Here is a 17123-nt window from a genome sequence, read left to right as displayed (position 1 = left end):
TACGAACCAGATAAGAGGACCGTGTTTCCTCTGCTGACTCCTGGGACTATATCAGTTCCAGGGGTTTTCAAATCAGCCTGGATGAAACGAGGAGGAAGCTCAAAGATTGAACTTTGATCAGAAACTGGGTTAAATGAGTCCTCATTTGACAGAAAACAAACACAAATATACACACACACAAAGAGGAAAGAAAAGAAAACCTCAGTATACACTAATGAGATTTCTTTTTTTTTCTTTTGTAATGCTATGAATTTTATTTGATACATTTAAAAGCATACTTCTGAGAAGAGTCCATGGCGTCACCAGACTGCTAATGTGGTTTGTGGCTCAAAAACAGTTAAGAACGCTGACCTCAAATTTGTCTCACTCTTCTGTGCTCTGTTAATTCAGAGCATTAATGTGGTCCATTATACTTTCGTACCAAAGCTTGTTTAGATTCGGGTAGTACAAATTAGCTTCTCTAGGGCTTCTCTTCATGGGCCTCCTGGATATTGTGAGTTCCCTTTGAGTAGGTAGGAATGTTTCCTACCATTCTTGTACTTGGCTTCTGCATTACTTCTTTCACTCCAATTGTCTAATCCTGTGTTTCTACTGTATTAGACTCTCCATCCTTTTCACCGGCAGAATAAAACCTTATATTTCTCCCCCTGGATATTTCAGTGAGTACTGAGTTTTTCGGACCCCAAACTCTGATTTCTTGAATGAGTTTTGCAACTTTCTGGCTCAGTCCGGGGAACTCCATTTCCTCTCCCTCCCACCAGTATAAGCATTCAGGGGCCGAGATTTCATTTTTGATATACCCAACTTTTGTTGATCCGTTTTGTTCCTGCTACAGTAAAACTATGGTGTCAACCTTGGAAGTCAAACTTGTAGCCTGACGAACATATGTTGCCAGACAAACTTAGTACGTCATCAAGTTCTGTTCCACGTCTCATAAGCTCTGGGGCCATGGTCAAGAGGCTGAAATGCTCTAAATCTCAGATTCCTGCTCTTTGGGATGATACTGATAGTACACGTCTCATAGGATTGTTGTAAGGATTAAATAAACTATAGCATGCAAAGCAAGTAGCACAGTGCCTAACAGGAAAGTCCATCTTTCTCTGGAATACTGTGCATGTCTCTGCCACATTCACATCAAGTGTGTGTTAGACAAGAAGATTCTGGGCCCCCCAGCCACACTCTAAAACAAACATCTCTGGGATGTGGGACCAGATGTCTGTATTTTAATAACCCCAGGAACCTAACATGCAGTAAAGTTTGAAAACTCAGGGTAATAAACTGTTGATTATAATCAGCTTCAAAATAGCTACCAGTGATTTTAGGAATCTCTTGCAAAGTTTCCTTGCAACGTTTCTTGCATTTCTTACAAAGTTTCAAAATTACTGACATAAATTTAATCACAACATCCTTGTAGTATCTTCTTAACACCTGTCTACACTGTAGTGATAGCTCCTTTTTTACTTCATATAGGTTATTTTTGGCTTTTTTTCCCCGTAGTCAGCATCATCAGAGATTTACCTATTTATTAAACCTTTTTTTCAGTATGTTTTAAAATGTATTAATTTCTGCTCTCATTCACTGTGACTAATCACTCAGTTGCTCCACAGTTTTGGATTTAATTGCAGGTTCTTTTTCAAATCTTTTGAGGTGGATGTTTAGAGCATCAAATTTTAGCCTTTCACTTTAAAAATATATTTTGCAAAGCTCTACATTTTTCTTTGAGCATAGTTTAAAATCCTAACTGTAGTAATAACAGTCCCAGAACTCAGATTATGATATAATAAGTGTTAAAATTGGAAGGAAAAGTGTCGGGGGAAATGTTTTTTAATTTCCATCTGCCATAAAAGAAAAAGTCAAAATATTATCTCTGATTATAGGCTTTGTAAATAAAATAAAATTTTATGTTACTTAACAGAGATCCAAATTACCCAAAGTAACTTAAAAAAAATAGAAAACCTAAAGAGCCCTATGTCCATTCAAGAAATTTAAATTAAAATTATACAACTTCCCATACACGAACTCCAGTCCCATACAGTTGCGCTCTTGAATTCTATTTAAAGAAGAAATAATATCAATCCTATGCAAAGTTTTTTGGAAAACAGAAGAGGAGGGATGATTTCACAATTCATTTTATGAAGCCACTATAAGCCCGATACTGAAACCAGAGAAAGTCAATGCAAGAAAATAAAATTCCAGACAGATATCTTTTATGCATATAAGTACAAAATCCTCTTAAAAATTAGAAAATGGAATATTAAAGTATTAACAAGATAATACACTCTGATCAATATTGGTATGTATGCCAGAAATGCAAAAAAAATCCCAGAAATCAACCATTATGTGTCACTACATTAATAGGTCGAGGGAGAAGATCATATGATCATTACAATTGATCCATAAAAAGCATTTGGTAAAATACAATATGCATTTATGAAAACAACTCTCAAAAACCTAGGAATAGAAGGGACTTTCTCAAACTGATGAAGGACATCAATGTAAAACCTTCAGAAAATAGAATTCTTGAAGGTAAAATATTGAATGCTTTCCTCATGAGATTGGGAATAAGGGAAAGATATCCTCTCTCACCACTTCTATTCAGTATTCTACTTACTCTACTTAAGGTCCTAATTTGTGTGATATGACAAGAAAAGAAACTAAAATTATAAAAATTAGTAAGAAAATAAGAGGTTAAGATAGTGTACCTTGAAAACGCTAAGGAGTCTATGAGAAAGCAACTACAACTACCTGAATTCAGTGATGTTGCAGGATAAAAAGTTAATATGTATTTATGTGTATATATATGTGTGTAAATATTATATAGATATAACTTATCTATATAAATATATATATAACATTTACACACATATATATTATCAGTGAACAATTACAAATATGATAGTATCATTTATAATACCATCTAAAAAAAAAATCACATACTCAGAGATAAAATCAGCAAAGACCTCTACCGTAAAAACTAAATACTGCTGAGAGAAATGAAAAGACATCTAAATAAATGTAGTGATAAGCCACTCATGATTGGAATAGTCAATATTGTTAAGATGTCAGTTCTCCTTACAGTAACCTATTGATTCAACACAATTCCAATAAAAATCCTGAAAGCCAGGCATTATTTTCTAGAACTTGACAAGTTAATTTTAAAGTGTATTTGGAAGGCAAAGGACCAACACTAGCCAAATTGTCTCAGAAAGGAAGAACCAAGCTGGAATGTGTACCCTTTCTAATTTCTGGACTTATTATAAGTGACAGTAATCAGGACAGGATAGACAAATAGGTCAGTGGAACAGAACAGAAAGAAAATGATCCACATATATGGATCAGTAATTTTTGACAAGGGCACCAAAGCCCTTTTTCATAAGCTTATTGGTCATTTTGATGAGAAAAGGAATATTTCTTTAATAAATAGTTTTAGACTGACTGGATATCTATATAGGAAACTATGAACCTTAACCCCTACCTCACACCATACTCAAACATCAATTTAAGGTGGATGCAAATTTAGGATAGGCTAAGATTTCTTATATAAAACACTGAAAAAAAAACTGTAAGAATAAATAATTTGGGCTTCCTCAAAATTCAAACCTATGCTCCTCAAAAAACACCATCAAAAACAGTTAAAAGGAAATAAAAAATAAAAATGGAATGCCACAAACTGGAACTAAATTAGTGACGTGCTGAGCTTCTGGCTCACAGGAGGCTACTAAAATAGGCAAAGATAACCTACAGTGTTAGAAATGAGATCAGTGGTTGCTTCTGGGGGCCGCGGGCAGCTGGCCCCCAGAAGCATATTTATTTCATATTTCATATTTATTAAATGAAATATGGCATAGCTATACAGTAGAATATTATGCAATCATTAAAATTGTTAAATCATTAAACTTTCTGAGGTGACAGAAAAGTTGTGTCTTGTGCATTTGTCAAAACTGAATAAACGTTATAAATAAGATATGAGCATTTCATTGTGCTTCAATATACCAGTTACTGTAAAAACTAAAATGCGAAAACTGCTATGAACGGGTGATATAATAGTTAACCTTTCAGTAACAAAGGACTTATTAGAAAAATTAAAACTATTTTCCGTTTTCTGGCCATAAATACCATAAACAAAATTAAGGGAACCTGAGATGAAGTCTTTGTCATAAACATGGTAGGAAAAATTTGTCGTATATAGAATTCTTAAAATCAACAGAGAAATAGTAAACCTAGTTTAAAAATCTGGCAGGGGACATTTATGTAAAATGAATATATAAAATATGTTTTTTAATTGGAATATGGATTGGTAAGGAATTTCTGGAAAGCAATTTGGCAATGTGTGGTTCTTAAAAGAGTTTATGGCATTTAATCCAATAATTCAGATCTTAGTACCCAATGTAATTTAATAATCAAGGGTATTAAAATGATCCAAAATGTATATATAAGAATAAAGTAAACCCTATGACTCAATATTATTATTGAGTGAATTATTTAGCAAATTAAACTGAAAGTTGGTTATTTTCTTATAGCCTAATTTATATCAGACAGTTGACTTAACTTCAATATTCATCAAATAGATAATTATTAAATGAAATATGGCATAGCTATACAGTAGAATATTATGCAATCATTAAAATTGTATCCCCAAGCTATACAGTAGAATATTATGCAATCATTAAAATTGTATCCCCAAGGAATCCTTAATAGCACCTGAAAATGTTATACTATAGTAAAGGAAATATAAAGGGTTCAGTACTTTATATTCTGTATGACAATAAGTACAATATATGTGAATATGTTTGTATATTAAGATACACATTACAGTGCTCGCTTCGGCAGCACATATACTAAAAAAGATACACATTACTTTAACAGATTATCTCTATACGGTATAATAGCAGTTGAATTTTTAATGATTTTCTGTATTTACTACAATGAACATGATTTACTTGGAAATGCAGATAAAATGCTGTCAGCAGTAATTTTTTTTGTAAAAAAAAGAAAAGGAAAGAAAGAAGGAAGGAAGGGAAAAAATAAATTAGTTCCTGGGGGATTAAAAGATATTACTGGTTTTATTGTTTGTTTGTTTGCTTTTTTGCGGTACGCGGGCCTCTCACTGCTGTGGCCTCTCCCGTTGCGGAGCACAGGCTCCGGACGTGCAGGCTCAGCGGCCATGGTTCATGGGCCCAGTCGCTCCGCGGCATGTGGGATCTTCCCGGACCGGGGCACGAACCCGTGTCCCCTGCATAGGCAGGCGGACTCTCAACCACTGTGCCACCAAGGAAGCCCTGGTTTTGTTTTTTTTAAGTGCTGCCATTTGATACAAGAATTGCAAGGATTCCAATTTACAGTGTCCATTGAGCAGATGGCACCTGGCAACTGCATTTATTGCTATTGCCACATTATAATAAAATAAATTTTGACAAATTTCAGTACTCTGGTGGAAATGGAGTCACAATTTCTGAAGAGTTCCACAAATTTTGACAAGCATAATCATGCTTTGTTTCATTCCTGGTTTAATTGCATTATACAGATCTCAGGATGTGTCTAAATGTGCAAATATCTGCTTTCCCAGTGAGGCTCCATTTCTAAGGCTGCTGAAATTGAAGGCTGACCACTGCAGTATCCCAATATTTCAGCCATTTGGAGACAAGAATGCAAAGTTCAGAATGATCTTGAAATATCTCATTATTTTCTGAGTAATATCTGGTTCTATTGAATTTTGTGGCACTTCATATGACCATTAAAAACAAAGCATATTGTATCAAACAGTGGGGTGAACCTAGATTCGAAATTGAGATGAATACTCATTAATAAATTCCAACACTCCCAAGCATGCATTAGTTTTTCAAACACCAGATTCTTGTGGACTTACTAAATAGTGGTTAATATTAGACCAATAACTCTGGTCCTTTGACTAAATAACATTTAGTAGACTGTTTATTAGTTTAGTATTAATATTGAAATTTCATGTTTGGAATTGGTATGTAACAATTGTGAAATATAGAGCCTAGAGTGGGACTTTCTTGCTGTCTCAGAAATGTACTGCAGCCCCAGAGTGGTGGATAATGGGTGAAAAGCACCATGAAATTCTAAAGAGCAGGCTGGAAGATTAATTGAGGAGAATTCTCTCATAGGAGAAGAGCAGAAAGGAGGGGGTCTATCCCCCTCCAAGCACGATGAAGGGGGAAAGGCGAGAGAACCACTCAGAATTTGGATTGTTCGCCAGATGGGGAGGTTGATCTCTCACCCAGGCTGGCAGAGCTGTAGAATCATCTAGTCCTGACCAGGCTGGTACCAGAGCAGTGTGCAAGAGAGTATGGGGGACAACCTGAGTTTGGAGGTGTAGTGGTTATTCTTCTCACCATGATGAATCTGCGAGCGGGATACAGGATGCAGCCACAGCTGTTCATGGTGGCTAAATAAGGAGATAAAGGTCACCAACTGGACAACGCTCATTTCCACATTTGATGGGACAAGTAAGTTTGGGTCTTTTAATGAATTAGCTGCAGTAATAAATTTAACTGAAAAGATGTCTTCCGTAACTATCAATATTCTGATCACATGAAATTTTGAGAAAAAAATTGAATTCTCTTGCTATAAAATAATTTGTTAAATCTTTAAAATTATTTTGACCAGTAAGTTGTATGTAGAGTGAGTTTTACTTTATGGAAACACTGGTTGATAGAAACAACTAAGTGAAGTTCAAAATTATACATTGTCCAATCATTTAGAGCTATTACTAATCATTACATGACCATATATATGCATATAAATATTAACTTTAAGTTATTTAATTTAATAATACCTAAATATTTTAATTAATGAACTTTAACAAATATTTAAGTCTCTACTATATGGAAGACCCTGGAATTGAAATTCAGAAAATTAGGGATGTCGCCAAATTGCTAAAGAACACGTTTCTTATTGTGGGGCTTCTCCTTTTGAGCCATACTTGGATTTTAGGAAGAGAAGGTAAAAGTATGACTTTACACTCACCCACTTAGCTGAAGTTATTATAAAGTTTAACCTCTCCCCATGGAAAACCTGACGGTTTTAATATTTATGAAGCTCTTATTTTTCAGATATTTAGGTGTAATACTTAGTTCCATGTTCCATCCTTTCTTTTGACCCAACCTTCAAACCCACAACTTCTGAAGTATCAGAAGTGGAATCGACAGAGGGGGATAGACTGCTCAGCAATCAGCTAACAGCTAAAACTTACAGGACGTTCTTTGAAAAACGAATGGACTGGCATCCAATAGACGTTTCCCAAATTTATTTTAATTAATCAGCTAATATACACAAGATGTATTTTATATTCATGCAGTCACAGACACTGAGTGTTTACTATGAGGTAGATTCACAAAATTATTCAATACATAAATTCCAGAAGTCTGTTTTTTTTAATATTTCAATTTGTTACCAAGGAAACTTAGCTGAGCTTATATGTCTGTTTTTCAGCATGGTTCTCCTTTTTTTTTTTTGCGGTATGCGGGCCTCTCACTGCTGTGGCCTCTCCCGTTGCGGAGCACAGGCACCGGGCACGCAGGCTCAGCGGCCATGGCTCACGGGCCCAGCCGTTCCGCGGCATGTGGGATCTTCCCGGACCAGGGCATGAACCCACGTTCCCTGCATCAGCAGGCAGACTCTCAACCACTGCGCCATCAGAGAAGCCCTAGCATGGTTCTCCTTTAAAACCAGTATTCCATCTCTTCTGTTACAAGATGGAAATTACCAAGAAACTGGTTGAAGAGCTCATCATCCTTTTGTTTTCTGTTCATTTATTTCTTGTCACTGGAGGGTATTTTGCTTCATGTCAGAAACGTCATCAGTGATCCTCTGCTTCCTTCTGCACCTGCAAGCTCCACCTACCTCCACTTGCCAGGCTCCAGCTAATATTATATTGTGTTAGTTCCTGCCCTAAACAAGATCTATGTAAAACCTCACTGGCTGAGAAGGGAAGGTTTCCGTCCTTCTCAGGGTCTCCCACATATCACCTGGGGTCTCACTGTCCCTTTTCCAGGACCATTTCTCCTGAGTGTAGCTCCCCTTTCTCGCCAGATCTTGTCCAATTCAATTTGACCAAACCTTGTTTTGTAGCCCCCTCGAGACTGTTCTTGTGGTTGTGACCTTAACCCTGTGTCAAGGCCATTTGGAGCATGGTCTCTTCCTTTGGACCTCTTAATCCAGCCCTAGAGTAAAACTGCCCTGGTAAGGCAACTGCAGATTCAACAACAGTAAGCATCTTTGTTGGACAGAACAATTCATCTTATAAATATTTCACCTTGTTATTGTTTTGGCCATTTAAAATAAAATTATCTTTTCTCATATATCTATCAGCCATTATACAAACCTAAGTTTTACCAAAATACAGTTTTATGGGCAATGTGTTTGGGATTTTTCACTCTAGAATTCTATAGTTTATATGTGTGAACACATTTAAAACTAATATTTTTTACATAACCTTTCAAAAATTTATTTCTTCACACATTCACCAGTCTTCACAGGACTTTATATTTTATTCATGTTTCAGGATATTATTATCATTATTTAGACAGCTAGTTTCTTTTGTAATTCTTTTGGCTACTTGGAACTCTGCTGTTTAGTGCTTCTTTATAGTGTTTTTATTGTTATTGTTGATGATCTCAAAAGGACATACTTGGGATATACATATCTTGCTGAATTGTAAACTATCTTTCATATGCCCCCTTTCTTTCTATGCCTCTCTCCCTTCTTTATTCCAATTGGCATAAGAACTCTTTCTTGACAAGTCAGTCATGAGTCAGTTGAGATAGGATTAATTGATTTGAGCAGAGATTAGAAAACAATTTTGAATAAAATGTGCTGATTTGCTCTACTGGAACATAGCATCACTTTTCAAAAGCATTCCTCATGGTTTCTCAGATGCTGCTACTTCCTTGGCAATATTTTTAAATGAGTTTCACAAATCGACACTTCTCGAAGTGTGGTCCCCAGAGCAGCAGCATTAACATCTCCTGGGAACAAGTAGAAATGTAAATTAGCCAGCCCTGGGGTAGACTTACTGTATCAGAAACAATAACGGTGGAGGCAAGCCAGCCGTCTGTAATGAAGCAAGCCCTCCAGGTAATTTTGATGCTCACTGAAACCTGAAAACCAGTACTCCAGGCAGTAAAACCCAAACGCAGTTTCTTAAATAAAAAGGTGACATGATCAGAGATGGGTTTAAAAAACCTGCCTGATAGGATTATTTCACAGAGGTAGATATTTTTAAAAGTCATTTTAATGGAACCAGTTTTAACTATTTCATATTGAAATGGTCCAATGGAAAACATAACAAGTTTTAGTAAAACAATGTGTTTTATGTTACTAAGGGCATAAAATAATTTCTTCATAGCAAATGCAGAAACCTTCCTTCCGTTAAAATGGAATTCAAAGAAGTATAATTTGCTAGATGACTTGATGTGCTGCCCTTATCTTTATGTGCCTGGTTTTCTGCTGGATTAATTAGCCTACGTTTTCATTGAATCTCAAATCCTTGGAAATTAGCCATTAGAGGGAGATAAATTTTGAATATTTAAAAATTGAAAATAAAATTTGTTTAGGGTAATCCCTTTCTTAAGATAGAAGAAATAGCATCAAAAAGAAGGTAGGAGCATTCTAAACCATAACAAGAAGGGGTTACTTCAGTTGCCAGGTTAAAAAAAAAAAAAAGTGGGAAAGTAGAAGGCAGGCCAGAGGGAAGGGATGCAGGTAAGGTTCACCTGCTTTGTGCTGTCTAGAGGTGGCCCTGGAAGGACTCCTTAGGGGAGTTATCCCATCACTTTGAACTTGTTCGTAAATGCGCCTCAAAGACTTTGGTGTGTAGAGCCCTATGTCATGTGACTCACGATAAATTCACGTATTAATTATTTTCCAACTTTCTCCAATGGCCATTGTGATGACTGTACTTTTTCTGTGTTTATTACTGTTAGGTTTTATCTGCTAACATTGGAGCACGCAGACATTTCTGTGAAAACGTTATGGTTCTTCTGGGTCCTCTGAAATACTCTGTAGATTATGTACAACCTTTCACGGAACATCCATTTGAAGGACACTCCATGTCAGGACCATTTTTTTGTATGCTCCGTTTTTTCAGTTACAAACAATAGGTGTGAATATCAAGGGTCAGTACAGTCTTAAGCAACAGTAAGATTGTTTAATGATGTTTATTTATTTCAGAAGTTTTTTAAAAGTGTTGTTATTTCTTGGCATTTTGGCAGTGAGTCTTCCGATGCTCTCTTCGAACTCCGGGATTGATGGAAAGGAAAGAATTTAGAGGACCGTTTCACTTTCCGCTTTTATAATGACAATATTTTCCCTATGCACAACAGATGCCACTGACACATGGTTAGTTCCAATGTAGAAGCTGAACTTCATCAAAAGTGTCTTGAGCAAAGAAAAGAATATTGCTGTTCAGGCATTAACTATAGCCCTGAGTCACTCTGTTGGGTCCAAGTTTCATTTCTATTCTCATATTAGATCATACCCTTTTGATTTACTTGTAATCCCGTTGGAGAGAGAACTGTGCCGGGAAAGTGAGGGATGTATTTAATGCTGCACGTAGATACTTGCACACAAGAATTTTAAGGTTTATGGAATATGTACGTGTCTATGTAGATGTAGATACAGCCTTTTATTGCACATAATTAATGGGACAATGTTCTTCATTTTTCAGGTATAGAATTTATCTCATTTTGCCTTTTCTTTGGGGAATAATTGTGAAATCTATATACATATTACTTTCATGGGTCAACAACCTAAGTAGAACATTGAATCATTAGATGATTTTTGGTCCCGGAATATCTAGGCACTGGAACATCAGTATTGACCGTATGGTTACTAAGTTTCAAGCTGTCGTGCTTAAGTTAAATATAACTGATTTGGCATCAGAAAATCCTTGCTTTACAAAATACCTGCCACTGAAAAGATTCTTTCTATTATACAGACAATTCCAGCTCAGTACCAGCAAACACACAGTGTTTAAGATCGTCGCATCACGAGGGATGATAGCACATTTCTGAACATCTCAATCCTTTACAAACTGCAGCTGCACCGTTATGCCTCCTCAAAATAATTCATGCAACAGCACTGCCTTTAGAGAACGATTCGCAATCAGATTCCAACTCACAAAGTGTATCTGCCAGTAATTCTTAAACGTTCTGTTATCACGACTCATTATTTTTTTTGTAATACCTCAATTCTTGCAACCCATATTCATCGTGGGATATATTTATTTCATTCATACAATTAACTAATATTTATTGATCATTTACTATAAACTAAGAATATGGTGCTAGGAACTAAGGATACTTTGTAGGACACTTTGTAGGTCATACCAAGTTCTTTACTTCCTGGAACTTACCAACTAACCTTATTTTTCAAAATAAAGTGCATCTAATGCATTTTAATGGGGATCAGGGGCTGCGGGATTTTGCGGTAACCTTTGAGATACATGAAAAGTTATAAAGCGAGGTTTGGAATCATTGCCTAATAATCAGATTTTCAATTTCAAACTATCCAGGAGTGAAACAGTTATGTGCTTTTATTTTGCATACCAAAACAACGTCTGAAGTTCTGCCGAAGGCAGTAATGAATATCTGCAATTATCACAAGCTGAATTTGACCGTGAATACTCTGTGCTTTGAGAGTCAGTCTGAGAGGGCATTAAATACTTCACGCCTCAGAGGTAAAATTGAGTAAGCTTTTGTGTAAGTTAAAGAAGACATTCCTCGCAGAAATTATTTCTATGACATCCACTTAAGATTATGTGAAGAAGCGGACAGTTACGGCATTTGGGCAGACTCCAGTTAGTTTTCTGCCCTTATGATCCCACTTTACAATTTAACCATTTAATCCCCACCATAGAGAATGCATGCAACAAAAAGTTGAAGAATGAGTGAATGGATTAATGATTAAGAATACTCTAACTCCTTTTCCCATACAATAGAAAAAGGTAGTGTTTCGTAGTATATATCGATGTCACCAAGGGACACAGTAACACTTTCTGAAGGCTGTAGGTAGGTATACAAACTCATACAATGCTGCCATAAAAAGTTACACCTCTTTCGGCTTCATTTTCTCCATTCCTTGTTTCTTTGCAGAGCGATTCAACGTGTATCTTATGCCTACACCAAACCTGGACATCTATGGCGAATGCACAATGCAGATCACTCATGAGAATATCTATCTCTGGGATATCCACAATGCCAAAGTCAAGCTGGTCATGTGGCCTCTCAGCTCACTGAGGAGATACGGGCGGGACTCAACATGGTTCACGTTTGAGTCAGGAAGGTAAGCTTTGAGCACAGAAGCCACAGGCAAAGGTTCTGTCCCGCAGTGCCCAGGCTGGCCGTTTCATTTCCATGAAGGGTAGAGAGCACCAAATATATATCAATAATTTCTTCACGTTCTTACTGATAATCTGAATAAAATTGTGTTAATTCTATGGCAGGTTAAGTACCCCATTCAAAATAATTCCCGTCTCTTACTCTGGCATCAAACCAGTTTCATAATTATCTTTATCATACAAGATCTTTGTGAAATTATTACGATATTTATTTAGGGTTCATCCTCCTATATTTTTGGTGCAATAGGGTCTCCATAAAATTCAACATGTCCTTGCCAGCATTATACTTGTGGGGTTTTCTCAAAGGAAAATATTTTGAAAGGAGTTTTATATAAAATTGCTTAAATACTACCTTTTAGGTTTGAGATAAGTTAATGCAATATTCATTTACCCAGATGTTTATGTTAATAACATTAATTAAGTATTATTAATTCAGAATGACTGAAAAAAAAGTTGGCAAATCCATAGTTTATGAAATGTGTAATTCCGATTTTAAATGTAGTATGTCAAGACAAATACATTGGTTTCTTGATCACAGCATATGGTTGGAATCCATAAATGTCTAAAATGAATGCTTGCTTCACAATCATTATTCACAGGTACGGGTTTAGACGTGAGCTTCAACCAACTGAATCAACGTTATTATGCTCTGACCCCTTTGTGATATTGTTGTCACACATCCAAGACAAGACTTAGGTTTAGGGATTCTCTATAAGAGATGTTTAATGTATTCACACTTGGGGACATGATTTATCACATTCTAGAAATGAATCTGTGGCCTTATAAGGTAATTACAGTGAAGTCACTATGTGACTAGATAGATAAATTATAATAGTTATACAACAGAATATTACCTACCCATGACACACAACTTGGATGAATCTCAATAACATTGCTGTAAGCATTATGTGTAATTCCATCGGTAGGAAATTCTACAACAGGCAAAACTAATTTACAGTGACAGAAAGCAAATGAATGGTTGCCTAGGATTGGGGATAGGGAGAGAATGGACTCCAGGAAACACCGAGGAACTTCGGGGGTGGTGAAAATGCCCTGTATCCTGACTTTTGTCAAGAGCCATGGAACTGTTTATAAATATTGGTGTGCATTGTTATATGCAAATTATCCCCCAGTGTTTTTAATGTGAAAAGAAAAAGTGGGGAAAGAAAGTTGGAGGGGATTTACTATTCTTATTTTATATACTTTCCCACTGTTTGAGGTTTGACAGTGAGCATTTGTTACTTTTACAACAAAACACTTCCTCTGGAAGGAATGGTGCCAAGGAAGGGGAGAGAGCCCCAAGCATTTTCTGGAGAGGGGGTCTTGAAGCTGTGAGATACAGCCAGGCCTTTATTCCTAGGTAGGCCCAGTAAAGTCAGAAGTATGTTTTCATAACCTGAGCAGGCTTTGAACTTTTTACATTTTTCTTGTAAATCTCAGTTTTTAAATACTTTATATCGTCTGATTAAAAAGTTAACCCAAACTTTTGAGGGAGTAATTGGAAAGAAAAGCTTAAAATCACTCATAATTTCTCCATCTTGAGAAAATGGCTTTTAATATTTTGGTTTACTTCTTTCCAATATATTTTAAAATCAGCATATTTTCACTTAACATTATATTGAGAAGTAATCTCTGAGTCCTTTAAAATCAAGATTTTTGTGGTCATGTGGTATCTGAACATATGGCTGTACTATCATTAATTTAATATTAGGGTGTTTCCAGAATGAACTAGTATAAATAAAGCCACACTGACCGACCATCTGCGAAAAAAAGATGTGCAAATATCTGATCATTTTCTTAGCAGAGCCTTTTTCAAGAATTACTGGGTCAAAAGCTGTGAACATTTTCAAGGTTCTTCACAATATAGCAAATTGCTTTCAAGGGAAGTAAAATCAATTCACACACCCTCTAAGGGTGCAAAGAGAGTGCTCTTCTTGACCCCATAACCACAGCATTAAAATGATGATTTAGGATGTTTCTATTTTGATAGAGGACTTGGATATCTTGTTATTTTTTTTCTTTTCTCCTTTGTTTCTTTATGTTTGGAGGTGTGTCCTTGTGTTCATTTCTATGTTTTTCCTTCTTTGAAATTTGGGTGTCCTTTGCCCTATTGACCATTATTCTGTGTGTCTAGTTTGTAAATTCCAGAAGATCTCACTCTTATTAAAGGTAGCCAAAGGCAGAAGGTTTTGTCCATGTGTGATCCAGAGAAATGAAAGCAGGACGCTGTGTTCCCTAGGTCAGGACCGGGAGAAGCGGGGAGGGGAATGGCATGAGTGATGACAAGTGACAATTTAAAGGAAAAGTTGGCAGGTAAGGCCCGGCCTGTCATCCTAGTGAAGCTTGAGCTGAAGAATGACGTTTTCTGCGTTTTATGTTACTAGCTCTTTGCACAAGGCACATCGTTTGGAAGCAGTCTCTAGCCGTTTATTCATAACTGCTGCATGTACTGGAATGTCATAAAATTGGATGCCAAAATAGTCCTTTCTCGACCGACAGGCTTTTTCCAAAATGCACTTTAAATTCTACTGTACCGATAAAAGATAAGGATAAACAGTAAAAGTGGAGCAAGGTCATTCTTTCTGGAGGAGCCTACCTCACACGTCCTCACACTCATACCCCATACATGTGAGGACAGAAAGAGAGCGGGGACCGGGAAGCGTTCACTGGGAGCTGTCCTCAAAGGGGCGCAGCCTGGGGAGGTGAAGTCATGGCCCCCTGCCTGCTCAGAGGAATTGCTCTTTTTTTAAAAATAAATAAATAAATTTATTTATTTATTTATTTATGGCTGCGTTGGGTCTTCGTTGCTGCGCGAGCTTTCTCTAGTTGCGGCGAGTGGGGGCTGCTCTTCGTTGCGGTGCACAGGCTTCTCATTGCGGTGGCTTCTCTTGTTGCGGAGCATGGGCTCTAGGCTCGTGGGCTTCAGTAGTTGTGGCACGCAGGCTCAGTAATTGTGGCTCGTGGGCTCCAGAGCGCAGGCTCAGTAGTTGTGGCGCACAGGCTTAGTTGCTCCACGGCATGTGGGATCTTCCTGGACCAGGGATCGAACTCGTGTCCCCTGCCTTGGCAGGTGGATTCTTAACCACTGAGCCACCAGGGAAGTCCCAGGAATTGCTCTTTTACCATAAAGATTTTAAGTTTGTATTTTAAGAGTGAAAACCACCAATGTGTCATGCAAGATTTTTTAATCAAAAAATCAAAAAAAATCCAAACCTGCAGAGGAAGTCATAGGATTCGTGATTATGTGCAGTTTTATCCTGTGAGAGACAAAACCACTTTTTTAACTGCTGATGCGGCTTTTTCACTTTGCATAACCTCATAAGTGTTGTAAGCAAAACTGAGGATGAGCTCAAATGCCTGCATAACAGAATTCAAGCGAGCCCCGAATCCTTTTTTATAAAATGATTGTTCAAAACATAACCTCCCTATCCAGCACAATGTTTAATATAACACAGTCAGTGCTTAAAATATATGTCTCACTAACTTTGATAATATTATCCTTACTGAGAAGCCTGGGGAAAATCTGGTTACAGATTTTTAACGATTGGAAATATAAAACAATACGGTTCCCATAGGAAGATGGTTAATGGAAGCAAATGCTCTAGGTGCTATAATCAAGGATTTCGTGATGTCATAGTGAGGCTTATTCTATCCTTAAACCTTTCTTGATCAGTAATACAGAGAGAAATCCTTCCTTCTCTAATGTATGACCAGTTAGTTAAAATAAAAGGTAAGGCAGACAGTTTTTAAATGTGATACCAAAGCATGATTACTCCCCCCAAAAAAGATAATTTGACTATAGCAAAATTAAGAACTTGCCTCTGCAAAAACACTTTTAAGGGAATGAAAAGCAAGACACTGATCTAGAGAAAATATTTGGAAGTCACATATTTGACAGTGCACTTATCCAAAACATATATAGAACTTCCAACTCAAAAATAAGAAAAACAACAGCCAATTTTAAAAATAGGGAAAAGATTCAAGCGGAAACTTCACCAAAGAAGACATATGATTGACCAGTTATCACAGTAATTATCATATGTCTTTTTGTACATCAAAAGACAATATCAGCAGAGTAAAGAGGCAACTCACGAATTGGGAGAAAATATTTACAAGTCATATATTTGATAAGCGGTTAATGTCCAGAATATAGAGAGAACTTCCAAAAATTAATAACAACAAAAAACAATCTAGTTAAAAAATAAGCAAAGGACTTAAGTAGACATTTCTCCAGAGAAGATATACAAATAGTCAGTAGCATATGAAACGATGCTCAGCGTCACTAATTTTTAGGGAAATGCAAATCAAAACTGTGATGAGATGCCACTCACACCCATTAAGAGGGCTACTATCAAAATAATAATAATAATAAGTGTTGGTGAGGGTGTGGAGGAATTGGAACCATTGTGCACTGTTGGTGGGTATGTAAAACTGTAGAGTCCCTGTGGAAAACAGTATGGCAGTTCCTCAAAAAATTAAAAATAGGGTTACCATATATGATCCAACAATTCCACTTACGGGTATACACCCAAAAGAATTGAAAGTAGGGTCTCAAAAAGATATTTGTACACTAATATTCATAGAAGCATTATTCACAAGAGCTAAAACATGAAAGCAACTCAAGTGTCCATCAATGGATAAATGGGTGTTTAAAATGTGATATATACATACAATGAAGATTATTACACAGCCATAAAAAGGAAGGAAATTCTGACACATGCTGTAACATCGATGAACCTTGAGGACACTATGCGAAGTGAAA

The 17123-nt window shown here is 36.6% G+C and overlaps 1 protein-coding gene across 1 annotated transcript in view; it reads left to right on the top strand.

Annotated features, from left to right (window-relative positions):
• The window catches only part of DOK6 (docking protein 6), a 392906-nt gene that overhangs the window by 249519 nt on the left and 126264 nt on the right, over positions 1-17123 (top strand). Inside the window, exon 5 of the mRNA XM_065890010.1 lies at positions 12117-12306. Within this exon, the coding sequence (XP_065746082.1) occupies positions 12117-12306 (190 nt within the window). The remainder of the gene's footprint in view (positions 1-12116; positions 12307-17123) is intronic.

This window comes from Phocoena phocoena, chromosome 13, assembly GCF_963924675.1.
Source record: "Phocoena phocoena chromosome 13, mPhoPho1.1, whole genome shotgun sequence".
In the NCBI taxonomy this organism is placed as follows: Eukaryota; Metazoa; Chordata; class Mammalia; order Artiodactyla; family Phocoenidae; genus Phocoena; species Phocoena phocoena.
This window is presented reverse-complemented; position numbering and strand designations above follow the sequence as displayed.